We start from the raw sequence: 18,072 nt of genomic DNA, 5'->3' as shown, positions 1-18,072 counted from the left end.
TTAATTAATCGATCGTACGCATTACCGGCCGACAAATGGTGGGCCGGCGGTTAGATCGTTCGCAGTTAATGTCGCCGATCATTCGTCATGAAGAATAAACAAGTTCCGCCGTGGAGATGGATCTTCTGTCCCGTTACAACCGCGAAATTCGCTCGCGAGAATTTCGCGTAAACTATTTCGTGCAGCTAATTCTGATAATTTATAATGAAATATTGGAAGGAACTCTGTTTCCTTTTCTTCCTCGGAAGAAGACTCGTTGATTCTTCCATGTGTTTTTTCTTTCGATGAATTTTTCAACGTTGGTGTAGTTGTCCGAAATTTTATAATAATGTTGAGATAAAGTTGGAATTTTGATGATATAAAATGATATAAAAGAAAGTTTAACATGGTGTAGAATTTATTAGAGTAGAGAAGAATTTTTCTATTAAATTTGCAAAATGTTTAGGGTTTGAAATTTTATAGTATAGAAATTCTAATGAGCACGAGTTTTTTTTAAGGATTATTCTTCATTTTATATTTTTGGAAATCTAATGTGAAGCTAAATTTAATGGAAATAGGGAAAAACTTTTCTGTTGGATCTTCAACATGTCGTTATATTTGAAATCTTATACTGATAAAGTATCTTAATTAAATGAATCTTAATTTAGGTAGAATATAAAAATTCTCTAATATCTACCTTCTTCTTTTATGTTTTACTTAAATCATGAATTTTTAAAAATCCAAATTCTGCATTCTCCAATTTGTCTCAAGACCAAATCTTAAAAGATTATTCAATTATCTGCATCTTACTAATCTTTGAATACTCGAAAAAGATCTTGCAATCTTTTAACAGAGTCTTTCATCGAGAGAAGATCGTAGCCATTGTCTCATTCTACTTACTTGCACTTAAAGCTACCTCTCTCTTATTTCCCCTGATCTTCACGCTATTAACAAACGTTATCCATTTGTTTCAAGGATTTAAAAAAGGTCACTAATTACAATCCTAATAACAAATGGTACAAAGAATAAGGTCCAAGCAGTCGTATGTATCTAACATTTCATAACAGTTGTCCATGGAAATCAAATTCCACTTGCTTACGCTTAAAATCGTCTCTCTGTTTTCACCCTAAAGTTTTACGTTATTAACAAGCATCATCTCTTTCGTGAATTAAAAGTAATCAATAATTACTACCTTGCATAACAGGAAAACTTCAGAAGCTTTTATTTAATATTTCCTAATAGTCTGCTTTTAAATAAAACTCATTCGAACCAATCAGAATTAATAAATCGGTACAACGATCGCGAAAACATCGTGTGTCCTACAAACAACCCCTTAGCCTGGAAAGGAAACGCGTAGAAAAATGGTTCGATCGTGGTGGCGAGGGGTCGCCATCGCGGGAAACGGTATCCAGCATCCGGTAGGAGGACCAGTTGGATGCGGAGAGGGTCGCGGAGGGTTGGCGAGGATGGTTTCATAAGTTATCGATTGAAAGGGAGCTAGGGTGGTAGGTAGAGGGTGTCAGTTTCCATGGCGACCGAACCTGCGCCCTGCGACTTGAACGTTTACCTTAATGCCCGGGAATTACGGGACGTGATTTTCACCCCGGTTTTCTCCTCCCTCTTTCTCCCTTTCTCCTTCGTCGAGGACGCTTTAGGCGATAATGTAATTTTATCTGCGCCCCTGTACCACCCTTCCTTTATGCTCCTCAACGATCTTTCAGAGGCGACTCTATTCTCTCGCCATCGTTTTCATCCCCCCTTCGCGAGTTTCTCTTCCTCCCCCTTGGTGGTTTTAGCACGACGATCCCGGAGACAACGTTTTCTTCGGCAAACAACGTTAGTTCATTGGCCGGCGGCGAGGAATTAATTGGATTCCCGGGAAATTAATTGCGGCAAAAGCCACCCCCGGCTGGAAATTAGAGCCGCGGAGTTTTCGTACCTTCAACGGGAAGCTTTTTCCACTGGAGAAAAAATTCTTGTCTATCGAAGTTAAAGGGGTGGGTTTTCAGAATCGATTGTGTCATTGTTATGTTAAAAAATATTCTTAAAAATTGTCGAATCGCTAACTTCCTGGGAACTGTTGACCTACGTTTGATTATTATATTGTTTCTACTCTTAATTATTATTCTATTCCCGTAGAAAAAGCACGCGAAAGAAACGAAACACGCGTGTAAGAAAATGTAATTTGTATGAGAGAGGGAGAAGAAATATATTATGTAACGTGTACAGAGAATAAATTAGCAAATTATATATACAAAAAACAAATTGGTATAGTGGAAGAAAGAAAGCGAAGAGGTAGAAAATAAAATTGTTTATGAAGAAACAAACATGCAGCGAGGGAGCAATTTTCGAAAGAAAATTGGAAGTTTGGCGTGTGTATACATGTGAGAGTAAGAAAAGTCTGATCCAGGCTCGCGTTTCCGTGGATCGTTGCCACGGCCACGACTCACCCCTGACTACGCCAGTGGAACAACGAGCCACCCCCTCGGGGGCTGTGCCAACACAAGCCCGCATTAGCTAACTGCGCCCTGATTCGTCGTCGGATCGATCCGAAAAACGAGGAAACTTAACGCGAATTACGTCACCAACAGGACGCTTAATTCTGGCTAAAACGAAGCGGAAACGGCAGCGATTTTAACGAGAACCGCTTTGTAGGAACGTGGAAATCACAGTAATTTCTTATTTACGTGCTAGCAATTATAGACAGGTACGTTTAACGCGTTTCGTTTGTTACGCGTAATTAATTTTAGTGAAATTCGCAAATTTCAGAATTTTAGGATTTGGACAGAATTAGAATTTGGAAATTTGGAGACTCAGGATCTCTGATTTTTTATTTCTTTTATAGAATTAGTAGTTTTAGAATTGTAGAACTTTGAAGCTTTGGAAATTTTGAAATTTAGAATCTGAATATTTAAAGATTTGACGATCTGAAGGTTTGGAAGCGTTAGAATTGGGAAATTTGAAGCTTTGAAAATTTGGAAACTTCGGAACCGGAAAAGATGGAATCTTGGTAACTCGAAAATGTTTGTGCTTTGAAATCGTAGAATTCTAAACGGTTGACGAGCTTATTTCTGCATTCTTTAAATTTTGAAACACAATTATCATACAATAAACGAAAGAGAATATTATATGTGTGGTATCATATTACGTAGAATAAATTACAATAGCTGTAAATTATAAATCGCAAGTAGGTGAATTTAGCATATTTTTCCGCAACAATTATTTGCAATTATTCGTAATAAAGATTTTATAAGAGGCAGATTGTTAAACTCATAAAATCAACAAAATCACCCTTATTAACCCTCTCAAGCTCATAGATCACAAGTAAAAAAAAAATCAGCGGCGTTTTACATTCCACCCTTAATGGTAATTTTCTCAAATTACTATTTACCACGTAGAATTAACAAAGTCACTCGTCTCAGGCGTAAATATAGAGAATAAAACGTAAACGACGTAAGTGGAGAAATTTATCTTGCGCAATTATTATTGGTGATAAAAGTTTTATAAAAAAGCAAAGGGTGTATATTATTCTACCTATATTCTACCCTTGATTAACCTATTTTATTAAACTACTATCTAATATACATACAAAATGAACAAAATTACCGCTATCAGCAACAAACATAAAGAATAAATTATACGTGACACATTTTTGCGTAACAATTATTCGTAATAAAGATTTTCTAAAAAAATCCTTTAGCTTAAATTAAGTTAATTTTGCCAAATTAATATGTACAGCGTAAAATTAACTAAATCACCCCTATTAACACTTCCAGTGCCATAGGTCACGAGCAAATTATCGTGAAATTAGTCGTAAATTAGGTTTCGCCAATTTCGTGGAGAAAAGAGCAATCTTGAATGAAGAGAGTCTTAAATTACGGCCATTTGTATTCTCCGGAGGAATTCACCCCTTGGTGAGCCCTTGAAAAGACAGAGTCTCGATTTCTCGAGTAAGATCGCGTTATCGTTACTATGAAGTTATGTAAATCGTCGGATTACTGGTCCCTGAAAATTGGAAATAGGACATGGCTGAAGGTAGTGTGGTCCTGATAAACTTGCAGGGAGAGCGTGTCGTTGAGCTTCATAGAAAATTACAAATTGCATGCAAATTTGGTAATATTCGCGGTAAAGAAAACTCAAGATACTTCTTGGTTCTTGAAGAATTTTAGAAAATACTAACCATCCTTCTAAATTAAAAATTTGTACAAAGTACAAGTAAACATAGTTTCTCTGTATTAAACAATATATTTTCTTCATCGCGTTATTCTTTAATATTATGCAGCGAGAAAAAATTTTGCTAAATTAATAATTTAGTAAAACCTCATTTATTGCAACATTTTCATCGATACCTAAATGTTAATTACTGTTTTCTTACAATCTAACTGTAATCGAAAACAGTGCAAATACGAGTGCTCCTGAACCTTCGAAATATTTTCCAAAAGAGTTACTAAAGCTTGATGCACAATAGCAATCGCATCAAGTCAGACATAAAGTGAAGGTCACTTAGACGTGATCCAACGAGAGCATTCACGGTAGGTGGCTCGGCAAGTCAAATGAAAATCTATTGACCGTGACATCGGTTTGCTAATCAAGAACCCGGTCAACAATCGAAAAGGAACATGGAGAACGTGAATTTAATTGAATTTGTAGGAAATTACGACGAACTATATGATTTCAGTCACAAATACTACTGTCACACAGCTCAATGATAGAATTATGAAATTATGAATCGAGATAGAATAATGGAATAAAAATGAGACTGCGCCGAGATTTGACTGTTTGTGATCGTTTAGTGTGAATATATTTAGGGTAAAATCCTAGCTTTTGATTGATCCTACTCTGACCATAACTTTGACTGCTAGTGTGAATCGGGCTTAATCCGTTCTAATCATACAGAATACGTCAAAACATCTCAGAACACACAATACCTATTCTAAATACAAACTTTATAAAACGCAAACACTTTCAAGCATTTCAAAATTCTTTCAAAAAACCCACAAATCCATTCGAACCACATAGAGAATGCGAAGATATCTCAGAGCAGACGATGCCTAGCACCCATGGCTAAGAAGGGTGCGCCACCCTTAACGTCTGGCGATGAAACGAGATAGGGCGAGTTGAGTGTAAGATAGAACCATGCCCGTAGCGTAACGAGGAGCGTGAAACACGCGCAGAATCGTGTCGGATCGTCCCACGAGTCGCGTTACACGCATTAGCTAAACGGCGGTTCTGATTGGCTCCCTTCTACGAGCTGCGCCTTCATCAACCCTCTAAGGTCAAACAGTTGGGGTGGATGGAACTGGGAGTCTGGAGCGAAGTTCAGAACGATCTCCTTATCTCCTTAGGTTGTAAAGGGCGAGTTTCATTGAGTATTGAGTTTGTCAATGGAAACGTGTCTCGTTTAGTAATCGAGCGATCTCGAATTCACTTGCGTTTACAGGCAAAGGGTTAATAGGAGAAATCGGAAGATGAAGGGAAGACAATAATTTTTCGAAAGAAAGATTTGTTGATAGTATAGTACAATATATTTTGGTTCCTTTAATTTGTTTGTACTTCTGTATTTTTCTCCTTTGTGGAAAATTGAGCATTTCAAGATATAGAAATTAATATCTGGTACGCTATTTTCATTTTTATTCTCGTAAAGCGTTGTAGGTAGAAGGATACATCGTCCAAAGCATAAAATTTCAGGGATATGTTTCAACGAAGATTCTTTCGCTCTTTAAGATAATGTAACCACGAATAAGTGAAATAACATTGAAATATTAAATAAAATAGATTCGTTCATTCATTTCAGTCAGCCCATATTATACCAACGTGAATATTGTGTACTATTGCACCGATCGAAAATCGTCCGAATATTTTTCGATGTTTGTGCCGATACTTTTCGATTTCTTTCGCTGTGTACTTTAAGTTACACAGTCCATCGATGAGTAGGTTATATACATAGTTGATCTGTCAAACTCCTCGCTGAAAGAGAATCGTAGAATCTTTTTCATCACAGATGAGAACTGCGTCTCATTCGGTTTTGTGGGCTTTACCACCGAACGAAGCGGTAACTCTCGACGATATATTGATTTATCTAGGCAAGTGTAAAAAATAGAATATTTCACACGAAACCACTAATCTCATTTCTTCTTCTCATTTTCGTATAACTCTAAAAATTCTTATTTATTGCCGATAAATCTAATTGATTAAAGCACGCTTTTCATTTCTAATTATAAACGATTCTTCAGTTTCGATTCTGAATACATTCGATTATAATATTGTTCCATTATTAGGCGAATTCGGCATCTATCAAAACTACCTTATCATCATGCTAATGTCCTCCTGCTTTTTTATCGCGTTCATCTATCTCGCGCAAACGTTTCTCGTCGTGGTACCAGCAGAATATTGGTGCAAACTTCCGCAAGTGAAAGACCTTACTGCCGAACAATTAAGAGATTTCATGATACCTAGCGCGAAAATGGTACCTTACGAAGGCCATCATTTAGCGTATTCCCGATGCTGGGTATACGATATAGCAGTGGAAAAAGCGATCGCTGCACCTCAGCCGGATGCAAATTGGCCGGTGAAGAAATGTAACGAATGGGAATTTAAATTATCCGCTTCTGACGTGCCTTACATATCCGTAGCCGCAGAACAGAAATGGGTAATAATAAAATTAATATTAAATTACCGAGTAGTTTTTCATTAACGTTATTAGTTTCTATTGAAATAGTCATTTGAAAATTATCGATATTTTATCGTAAATTATTCGAAATATTATGGAAATTTTATTGATCATTGTTCAAGATACTGTCTAAAGTTTATTGCAAAGTATACGAAATTTTGTTATGGATATTATTGGAAATATTGGCAAAAATTTATTGTAGAGTATTCGAAATATTATTGAGATTTCTCGAAATTTTGTCGAAAATTATTTCAAATATTATCGAGTATAATTTAAAATATTATCGGAGATATAATGCAAAATGTTTGAAGTATCGTCGAAATTTTATCGAAAATTATTCAAAATATTATCGAAACGCTGTCACAAAGTATCCAAAATTTTATCAAAAATTATTCAAAACATTTTCAAAATTTGCAAATATTATTCTATCAAATATTATCAAAATTACTGTCTACTAATATAACTTGAATTTAATGTCTCTCATTTTCTAACACAAATTTCTACCAAATCAGGTATGCGACGAAAGCTACAAAGCAACACTAGCACAGAGTATCTTTTTTATGGGTTCGATTGTTGGAGGCATAATATTTGGTTGGCTAGCTGACAAATACGGAAGAGTTCCGGTCTTAATTGCAACCAATGTTTTTGCGTTTCTCGGTGGCATTTGTACCATATACATAACCAAATTCTGGGAATTCTGCGTCTGTAGATTCATCGTTGGTGTGGCCTATGACAACAGTTTCGTGATGGCTTATATACTAGTTTTGGAGTACGTGGGCCCCAGATGGAGAACTTTTATCGGTCACATGTCCTATGGAATATTCTATACTATTGGCATGATGATTATACCATGGATAGCTTATGTGGTCGCCGATTGGCAAACTTTTTCTCTGATCACGACCGTTCCAATATGTGCTGTTATAGTCGCGCCTTTCGTTGTTCCTGAGAGCGTCAGGTAATTTCTATTCCACCATTTATATTGTAAATATGGCTGTGTATGCGTTTATAGGAAATTTGCAGGTGCAAATATCCAAATATACTATTCACAATAATACATGATTGGGCGAAACAAATCTCCGTTTGAATTCAATTTTTTAGATAACGTGAAATTGAATAACATTGTTCTGTAAATCTAACTAAAACCTCTTTAACACCAGTTAAGAGAAAATTTAATATAATTTTCTTGGGAGTTAACGAATAAAGTCGTATGAAACAGGTGGTTAATTGGAAAGGGACATATCGAGGAAGCTATGAAGATCATCTCGAAGATCGAGAAAATAAATAAGCGCACGATACCAGACGATGTATATAACGAATTTTTGGAAGATTGCGGGAGAACTGCAGAAACTTTGGCTGAGGAGGAACACACTATTTTCGATTTATTTAAAACAAAACGTTTAAGGTATTTATAATATTTTATCTTGAACACTGCGCTATGCTTTCTGCGCTGTATACTATACCTTACACTTAATTAAATTATATAATTCATTCGTCAAGCGTTACATATTATACAAAAATTGCCAATTAGTAACTGAATCAGTTCTTCTTCGAATTAACTTATCGAAACACGGACTACTATTGTGTTAACCAGAAAACATAAATTTCCTTCCTGTTATATGAACTGCTATAATCGCCTGATATTCTACAATACCAGTAAGATCTAAAATTTGATATATTCAAATATTTTGATGGAATTCAATAGAAATAGAAAAAAGGAGGATGTTAAAAAGTGTCCATTTTTTGACCTTTTAACGAACGAAAAATTCTTGCAGGACATTAGAAGCATCTCTGAAGGAACAAACAATATTTATTAGCATTTATCCAAAATATAGGAAAGTGGGAAAAAATGAATGCAAAGATGAAAAGGTGGCAAATGTTCAAACTTACAATCCCCTAAATATCATAGTGGTAAATCATTGAAGTTTCACATCGAAGTTTCACAGTGAAATATCACAGGAACGTTATTGCCTATTGTTCTCGCATAGCAATAATCTGGTGGTAGAAATTGATATTTTGAGAAATTTCTCTGTGATTCAGTGATAACCAGCTTCTGTTTAAGGAAAAATTAATTTTCACTCAGTACCTCCTTCCCACAAAAATGTCAAAAATAACTATTATTTCGGATCTTTGCTTAAGTACCCTTCAAGAATTTTTCGTTCGCAAGGAGGTACAAAAATGACCAATTGTTAACATTCTCCTTTCAATTCGGATGCAATCCTCCACAGAAGGATCACGCTGCTATTAACGGTGGTATGGGGCGTCATTCAAATGGCCTACGACGGTCACATAAGATGCTTGGACCGCCTCGGCATGGATGTATTCACTACATTTACCATAGCATCCGCGACCGAGTTCCCAGCCGAGATGGTAATCGTCTACACTCTCGACGTGTTTGGTCGAAGATGGACGTTGTTCGTCGCGGTGATACTCTCCGGATTGTTCAGCCTACTCGCATCCAGCGTCTCGATAGGGATCGTCTTCGTCTCTTTCGCGATTTGTGGCAGACTCTTTATCAATATCGCCTCGAACATCGCGATGCAATACGCGGCTGAATTACTACCGACGGTGATACGAGGCGAGGGCGTGGCGTTCATACACGTGACAGGGTACGTTACTTCCATCTGCAGCCCCTTCATCGCCTTCTCCAGCACACTGATGTACAATCTGCCGATGATCATCCTTGGCACGTGCTGTATATTTGCTGGATCTCTCAGTCTCTTCCTTCCTGAAACACTGATGGAACAACTACCCCAAACGATGATGGTAATGCCGATTACTCGACTGTGCTTCTTTATGCAAATACTTATTTTCCACAATATAATCAATCCTTAAACCGTAAATGTGGGTGCTTCATGGCCAAGTTATTTCGACCGGGATGAAAATTTCTCGCAAGGTAGTGAGTAAGAAACCTTTATTTTATTTGCATCTAAAAAATGTTATTTAACAAAAGTTTTACGATGACCATAATTTAAAACGTTCAAAGATGTTATATGAATTTTTAGGGGACTTTTTTAACAAGCGTTATCTATTGAGAAATGCATCGGACATGAAAGGCTCGCGATTACAGTTTAAGGGTACCGTGAAAACATTTGCAGTCTAAAAATTAAGGAAGTAAAGCCTCGGTGCTAACTATGCTTTGGATGTTGTACATCTTTTTCATATTGTTCAAGGATTCTGCGCAATTTTCCACTCTCTGCGTAAATCCATAAAATTCCGCAATCTAGCTATTATCCTACGATCAAGCCTCGAATCAATTTCGACTGTATCGTGTTTTTCTATAATTGTTAACAAATTTCTTAAGTTTGAAGAATTATCGTTGATACGGGTGTTTTCCTTTCAATTTCGTTCTGAAATATTTTTTTCTTTCTTAGAGTATGCTCAAAGCTCATAAGAGTCCCTACTTGATGAAACATAAATGTTTCGTGTAGAATGCATAATATATTAATATATTTCGCATAATATAATTTCCCTAGTCGCTGTAAATAGCTTATTCTTACAATGGTTATATCAATATTGAAAGTTAATTGTTAAAGGACGGAGAGTTATTCGGAATCGATCAGGCTTTCTGGGAAACGCCATGGACGAAGAAGAAACCACCGGAACCAATGGTACATCACCTGCACGCCAAACGTCCTGTAAAACGACCGGCCATACTGCGCAGCAGTATGATTTCCGGTTACATTGGCAATGCGAGACGACACACTCTAATGCAACGAAGAGTCCGAGCACTCCAGAGACACTAAACACCCTACATTTTCGACGAAAACAGATACATTATTACTGTTATTATCTTAAACCTTTTGTTCTTGTGGACGCGGTCAAAGTGGAACTACGAAATAGATAGTATAATAATAGAAAAAAAAGTAGATAGTATAATTGTAAGGTGTTGCTTTGATCAGAAGCTGATCTTGTAAAAATCGTAATTTATAAGTTTATTTGTCGTATAACAGGGAGAAAAAAGTATACACAGATTGTGACTGTTAAATAATTTAGGAATAAAAGAATTAATGTAATTGGATCAAAGACTGAAGGTCAAATGACCAAGAGGATTTATTATTAATCATTATTTAAATAACGAAGAATAAGGTATATAATAGGACGAATAGATCAACTTGTATAATTATATTTATACAGTAGATAAATAAGATATTGTTTAATTTAGACGAATTAATTCTTTTAAAAGATATGATGATGTATGATTATTTATGTAAAAAGAATAGGAAGATTCGCCTGTATAAAAGGTCAGTTTTTTATTTCTTGAATAAACGAATAAACTTCGAGATGAGCGATTACAAAAATGAATTATTGAAAAGAAATTGATTACACTATAATCAAAGATGATGGAAAAGAACTTAACGAAACTTCAACGAGGAAAAGAATTTATAAGAATTATACGAAAATACTTCTTCTCAAAATGTATTTTTTTCAAAATTTCTACGTCGACAGTGAATATAATTAATAATCATTATACAAGTTTCTCTAAAATCTTTGGAAATACCAAAAGACACGGTTTCAAGCTTCGTTGGTCTTTTCCAAGAATTCACTCGAACAGAGCGTGTAATTAATAATAATTAAACAAGCTGGAGGTTCGAGCTGGACAGACGTTTAGTTAATTGCCGAAATTAGCGACAACATTGGGCTTGACATGTGGCTCCATTTAGAGCCGACACATTCGTCGTGCTCCGATTTCGTTTCCCATTCCTTTGAAAAACCATAAATCGGGCGGTCGCGCGGCTTTTCTTCTTGTTCCAGGTTGGAAGCTCACCGTGGGTGGTTCACTAAGAAAAGAACATTGAAAAAGCGAGAGACAGAGGCGCGCGGTCTCTCGTTACGTTGCAGATTTTCGTATCCTATTTAGTCCCAACGATTTATCACAATTTACTATGGAATTTTTCAACGACCCCGCTATCAGTCTACGATATTCTAAAAAAATTCGAGAAAAATTTGTAAACGAATCTTCGTCTTCGTTCTCCAATTCTTTCGTCTAACGTTATATTTGTCTTTGATGAAAGAGAATAATTTCTTCTTTGGAGTCTCCTTTTTTTTGTACGTTGAATTTTTTATAATGATTGGCGTGACAAGCTTCGGTGAAGAAATGAAATTAAATGAGAGATTCAAGATTGATTTCAACGGTCTCTTTTAACTTTCTTTAGAGAAGGGAAAGGGTGAGATGTGTTTTTTGAAGCCGCTTCTTCAGTTTACCGAATGAAATCCGAGACGAATTCATGGCTCGTCATTTGACACGACTAATGGGCCCATAATGACCGAGCAACGTGTTCCTGGTGGCCAGGCACACCCAAATTCTTCAGTCATGCGGAAAATAAGTACCTTTAGCCATACTTCACGGTGAGATTGTATTCCTTCTATTGTTTCTGGCAGTTTGAACTGGTGGAGCTTTCTGTTTGTTTTTCGTAAGAAGGGAATAATAAAAGGATCTATGAAATAGGTAATTATCAGAAATCTGAAATTATATTTGGAATTCACACACAATCCACAAAGATTCTAACGCAACCTCAAACAACAGCATGAAAAATCTCTCTCAACAAGAATATTATTCCTACCAAAACTTACTCAAACTTGCTCAAACTTCTTCAAACGATGTTACAAACTATAAAACTTCTTTAAACGTCAAATCCATTTACACCAATCATGTCCAGCCAACAGAATCTCTCAAACTAAATTCCAAACAATATAACAAACTACGTATCAACAAACATATTATCTTCAAGAAAACTTGCTCAAACTTCATATCATTTGCGTCAAACACGTTGGTTCCAGAAACAAGTATGTGCAATAACTTTGCTCGAACCATCAAAACCGGCGAAAATAATCAAGAACAATATCCCCCAAACTAAACCTAGCCACCTTCGATCCTCCATCTACCCAACCTCATCCGTACAAGAAATAATCTTGATCTGGAAGCAACGCCATAGAGGCGGTTTCCGTATTTCAAGGAGCAACGGCCTCGCGTTGACAGCGGAAACGAGTGTGAGCTCGTAAATGCAAGATTGCCTGCCCGTTTTACGAGCTTTCTATCGCGTTTTCGGGATTATTTGAGAAAATGGAATCCTTTGTAAAACCCCACCTCTCACGATTCTCTCACCCCGACACTTAGAAACGAAGGTTCCCCTTGCTCCAGGATGGACTGAATAAAGTTTCTTGCACACATTTGGCAATAAAATTAAATCATTTGTGAACATAATTCAATATATGTATTAAGTTCTGAATAATTTCGATATGTTTCGACTACTGAGAGGTTTCTTAGGTATCGACAGGAATCTTTACAGTTTGAAGAAGTCTTAAAATTCGTATAAGTTTCAAAAATATCGTGATAAGTGTTGAAATTCTTGATAGGCTCGAATAAATTTTCAGTTTTGAGTCTTTAAAATTTGTATATGATCTTGAAATTGTTAAAAGTCTCGAAAGTAAGCCTTGGAATTGTTGGGAATCTTAAAATTCTTCGTAAGTCTTCGAAATTTTGGCAAGCCTTGACAAAATCTCGAACCTCGATAAGTTTCGAGTCCTTAGAATATCTGTAATTTCTAAAACCCTTTAAATTACTTGAAATCTTGAAAATCGTAATAGTCAACTTTCTCATTTTCAGATTATATCGATCTCCTGATCGAACAATTTCTGAAACTTAGTTCTGATGAATCGAGTCGCAAGACCTGATTTCAAATCACGCGGCTAGATATTATCGTGTGTAGGGCGCTTAAAAGCGAAGGATCGCCGAGCGTGTTGGAAAAATGGTATCGAGGAAAAGGGTAGAAAACGTGAAATGCAAACCAGCTGGAAAATCGTAAAAGCTGGAAATGTAACGAAACGTAATTGAGGCCGGCTGGTCGAAACACGGTGGGCGTTGCACCGAAAGGAAGAAAAGGGGATGAAAGAGGATGAAAAGGGATGAAAACGAGATACCGCGGCGCGTATGGCGGTCGTTTTATTGCGGCCGCGTCCTTCAACGAAAGTTGCCGTAAAAAAAGAGCGGCGATCGTAAAAGTTTCAGCCGACACTTTTCTCTTATCGACTACTCTCTTTTCAAACTTTCTTCCATATCCAACGACTTTCGACGCTAATGAGCCGTATGCGTTCAAAGTAGAATTATAGGCTGCACGAGGCGTTTTCCTTCTTTTGGTTACATTGAAACTATTTTTCCTTCTTGTCCCTAGAATCAGAAAATTTTTTGTAAGGTCGACTTCTGCGTGACGGTATGGTGGTGATTTGTTTCGCTCTTATGTCTGTGGTTTCGCCTGGAAAGGGGCGTTGATTGTGGGAGAAGAAGTTATTTGAGAAGGAGGAAATCTTTGGAGATGTCTAAAGTTTGTTGATAGAGTTTGAAGTTTTGGAATTTATGTATATTTGTATTTCTGTCTAGTGGGATTTTTGTGGTAGTAGATCTTTGAGGGATTATAAGATACACATCTGAAAAGATTAAATACAAAAATATGCCATTAAATATGAAAAGGTATAAGAACAGAAGGATAATGAAAATTCTAGCAGAGATATTAAAAATTTCAAAGTATATTTTCAATAATATTTTATTTTATTACAACGAATTATTCCGTTATTCTCTAAATAAATAGTAAGCTTTAGAAAAGAGTGAATAATTCAAAGAATAGTGTAACGATATGAATTAACTTGACAGATATATCAACTACTTGGACAAGATTTATTATCTACTTATCGTCTCATCGAAGAATCCCTTTCCAAAGGATATTCACAAATTGAACCTGTATCTATAACTACTTCGGATTGAAGCAAAAAAGTTCAAATTTCCAAGAACCAGGTCAGTTAAATCTCACATTGTTCGCAGCTTCAGTATCCATCACCATCATTCATCCTCCACAATTTCTCAACGACTCGTCCGGCAATAACCAGATACATTCGATTCGGTTTCTCAACTCGAAAACCCTCTGCGTAATCTTTCATACCGATTTCTCTGTGCAAACAAACAATTTTCTGCTAGCAGGGTGTAAGAGCGGCCCGTAGAAGGTAAAAACGCGTGGATACACACGTGCGCCGCGGCGAAACGTCGACTTTCCGGCCAATTTGCGCCGATAAAACCGAACCGACCGTGGCTACCATCCCGAGGACGCGTCCCGCCACGGCAAACCGGCAATTTTCACCTTCCACGCAGCCTGCACTTCCTTCTCTCTTCCACCAACTATCATATCCCCTTCAGAATGTTACACGGCCGCCTTCTCCGACGATCCTCCGCTTCCTACGTGATTGCTCGGCAACTACTGTTTGTTTAACCGGCCACTCCGCCCAACGAAACTACCCTGTAGAAGATTTTCGCAATTTCCGCCGCGTTCCGATTCCCTTTCACGCGCGATCCTGCTATTTTCTCATTTTTTCTTCTACCATTCTCTTTTTAGTCTTTCTTCGTCTTTTTCGATTTTCGTTCGCTTTAAGTTCAGTTCGAAGAGGTAAGGGCAATTCTTTTTGTTAGAATTCGCGATACCGTGGCTCGGTCGGTACGTTGGTTTCTGTTGGTTTCCGAGGAAGAGCGAAGATCGAGAGTACCGGATTGCGGGAGAACGAGTTGAAATTGTGGTTGCAATTCCGTGCAGCACGGTTTACTGCCACGCGGAGAGGTTTCGCGGGTCCGAGTAACGTTCGCCAAAATGGAGGAAGCCTCGATGGTTTCCGGGACACTCCTGATGGAGTGAGAAGCCTGCACGAGAGTCGCTCCCGTAGATTTCAGGTTATTCGCTAGTTTATGACCGTTGTGATGGATTTTCTGTCGTTTTATCTTCTATCGTTTTTATCTTCTTTTATGTCGAATGCTTGCGAAGATACTCGCAAGCATACTTTCTTTTAGAGTATGATTTATTTAGAAAGATCCTCTTCGAAGTAGAAGACAGAGAACAAGAGAGTCTAATGCAACTTAATGGAAGTTTCGTTCGTATATTCTGTTTCCTATTGATCACATAACTGTGAAAAGAATTTTGTAGTAGTTAGATCAATTACGTACAACACAGAAGTATATTAATCCTTGAAAATCTTGATAAGTCTTCCTCATCCACTTGTTTCTTATTATATATAGGTGTATCTATGTACAATATTCAATATAGGTTTACATTTTGTTTCGTATGAAATGCATAAGGAGGATTTCCTAATAATTAAATCAAATATTGATTCCTACTGAAGATATAAATACACATATAAATATTATATATATCATTAAAGAATCAATATGCTACCATAATGAAGTATATACCTCTGCTAAAATAAAATTAAAAGAATATCGTAATAATTGCATACCTTGATCCTATTAAACTCAATACAAAGTTAATGAAAATCGGTACATATAAAATAATCACGTAGGCTAATATAAAATTAATATCAACAAATTATTATCCACAAACCATTCATTTCAACTATTAAAAAAAGGAACAATCCAAAAGACCAATAATCTTCAATACTAAAACCTTTAGCAACAATCTTTTAATACAATCTCTTTAAAACCAACCAAATTTTTATTTTCGTCTATCAATCACAATCTCTGAATGCAGAATACTAATTATAAATTATACTTTACTCCACGAGTGATTTAAAGAAACATTAAACGAATAACTCGTAAACCGGCAGCCATTTATAGAGCGGAGTTCGATCACTATTTTATCAGTGTTGCATACACACGTACGAAAGCGGCCGTTCATATGGGCAAAGTAATTCAATTTCTGTCCATTATCCTCGGGCTGGCGGCGGGACTCGATTTGAAAACGATAAGCGGCGTAAAAGGTCGAATTAAAAGGAGTCGTGGCGATTGCTGGGTCTCCGGTTCTACGAGCGATTTATGCTGGCGCATAAAAGTCGACAATACCCGGCTTCCCATTAAAATCGATGCCCGTGTCCGACCCGCTTTACAGCCGAGCCGTAAACATTAATTAAAACAAGAAAAATCAATGGCGTTGTTAATTTTTCGGATCGTGATGTGGGTCGTGCCGTGGCGATACTTCACGCACGGTACGCTCGTGATAATATCGTTCTCTGGTACAATGGTAAATGGTAATTATGTTTCTTCCACTCGTAGGAGGCTTAAAGGATGGGGGATATCGAAATGTTATTTTGACGTGGATTCCATGTTGTAAAACGTTTGCTCCGTAAATAGGAATATAAAAGGGAATATGAAGTTTTATTCTGATATTTTAGCTTTGTAAATTTAGAGGACGCAGAATTTTACTTCTCGGCAAATTGTAGTTTCATAAATTTAGGGGGATTTTACGTTAGGAGATTTGTGTATTTGCGAAAGCAAAGCTTCGAATCTTGGATTATGTGAATATTGCAACATCGAGCATCTACTTTGAACTACAAAACTCTACAAAACTTGTAGATTTCTATTTCCGAAATTCTGAAGCTTAAAATTAAACTGCAATGGTTGCGTATTTATACTAGTTCAAAAATTCATAAATTCTTACTATTGGAATTCTCAGGATCTTTTTAAATCTTCAAAATGTTCAACTTTCCGAGCCTCAAGCTTCAAAGTTTCAAACCCAAAATTTCAAAAATTCTAAATTTTCCCGAAAATCCTCGATCCTAATACGCTAAAAATCTCAAATTTCTTCAATTAGAGCTGCATCATTTCAAAATTCCCACTATTACTCGTCCCATTAAAATTTCCCAATAAACGTCGACCTGATTTACATGAAAATTTCCATCGTCACAACGATAAATCCTGCGAGGTTTAATCTCCATAGAGATTCCGTAACGACGATAAATTCCAACTGGAATCACGGATGTCCCTGCTAATTTCGTAGACCGATTTAACCAACGAGATCGGTCCGTCGGATCTCGAAAACGTGGGTCACGTCGCTATAAAACGTCGACAATTACAGAGATACGCGAAAACAGCGTCAATTACGGCAATTAGCGAGGTTCGCGGAATAGCGTCGTGTCAAGGTGCTTGTAAACTCGATAGAAAGCTCGTAGTACGCGTCCATTTTGTTTTAAACACAAGTTGTCGTGGCCACTGTTCATAAAATCCTTATCATCTCTATGGTTTATTTTATTTCTCTTTTTTAATGGCTTTTATTAGTCGATAATGAAGTGAGCCATTTTTCCGTGAATTTAATTAGTTTGATTTACTGTAATTGCAACAGAGATTATCGCTTGTGTAGCGTTTATCGGATAGGTAATCTCGAGTAAACGAAGTTAGTTACGCAGGGATCAGTTATGAGCAAAACTTTAGAGATAACAGGTATTTTGACTCGTTTTCCTTTTCCCTTTTCACTTTGGGAATTGTTTAATGTCTCTAGAGCTTGGAATTCGAATCTATTTAATTTCAGAACTCGGAGCTCTATCAGTTAAAAACCTTGAAACTTGATATTATAAACTTTCTATCAAGTATTAAAACCTTTTACGATTGCGAATATTTAGATTTAAAAATTCTAGGTAATAAATGTTTCAACTTAACGCAA

The 18,072-nt window shown here is 36.6% G+C and overlaps 1 protein-coding gene and 1 long non-coding RNA gene across 2 annotated transcripts in view; both read left to right on the top strand.

The window, feature by feature from the left end:
- LOC132911913 (uncharacterized) overlaps positions 1–18,072 on the top strand; it is a 169,410-nt gene that overhangs the window by 132,833 nt on the left and 18,505 nt on the right. The window lies entirely within an intron of this gene.
- LOC132911974 (carcinine transporter-like) lies at positions 6,088–10,515 on the top strand. Its single transcript, XM_060969030.1, has 5 exons — positions 6,088–6,628; positions 7,162–7,604; positions 7,866–8,051; positions 8,875–9,412; positions 10,183–10,515. Exons 1-5 carry the CDS (start codon positions 6,293–6,295, stop codon positions 10,390–10,392), a joined length of 1,713 nt encoding a protein of 570 aa, XP_060825013.1. The 5' UTR covers positions 6,088–6,292; the 3' UTR covers positions 10,393–10,515.

The sequence above is a fragment of the Bombus pascuorum genome, chromosome 11 (assembly GCF_905332965.1).
Source record: "Bombus pascuorum chromosome 11, iyBomPasc1.1, whole genome shotgun sequence".
Lineage (NCBI taxonomy): Eukaryota > Metazoa > Arthropoda > Insecta > Hymenoptera > Apidae > Bombus > Bombus pascuorum.
The sequence above is the reverse complement of the archived record's forward strand: the minus strand, read 5'-3'. Positions and strand labels throughout refer to the sequence as shown.

Excerpts from the sequence above, each read along its gene's own strand:
- LOC132911974 (XM_060969030.1), top strand. The coding sequence starts at position 6,293 with ATGCTAATGTCCTCCTGCTTTTTTATCGCGTTCATCTATCTCGCGCAA. Across the intron at positions 7,605-7,865 it reads GTTGTTCCTGAGAGCGTCAG|GTGGTTAATTGGAAAGGGAC; the intron begins GTAATTTCTATT and ends CGTATGAAACAG. Across the intron at positions 9,413-10,182 it reads AACTACCCCAAACGATGATG|GACGGAGAGTTATTCGGAAT; the intron begins GTAATGCCGATT and ends TAATTGTTAAAG.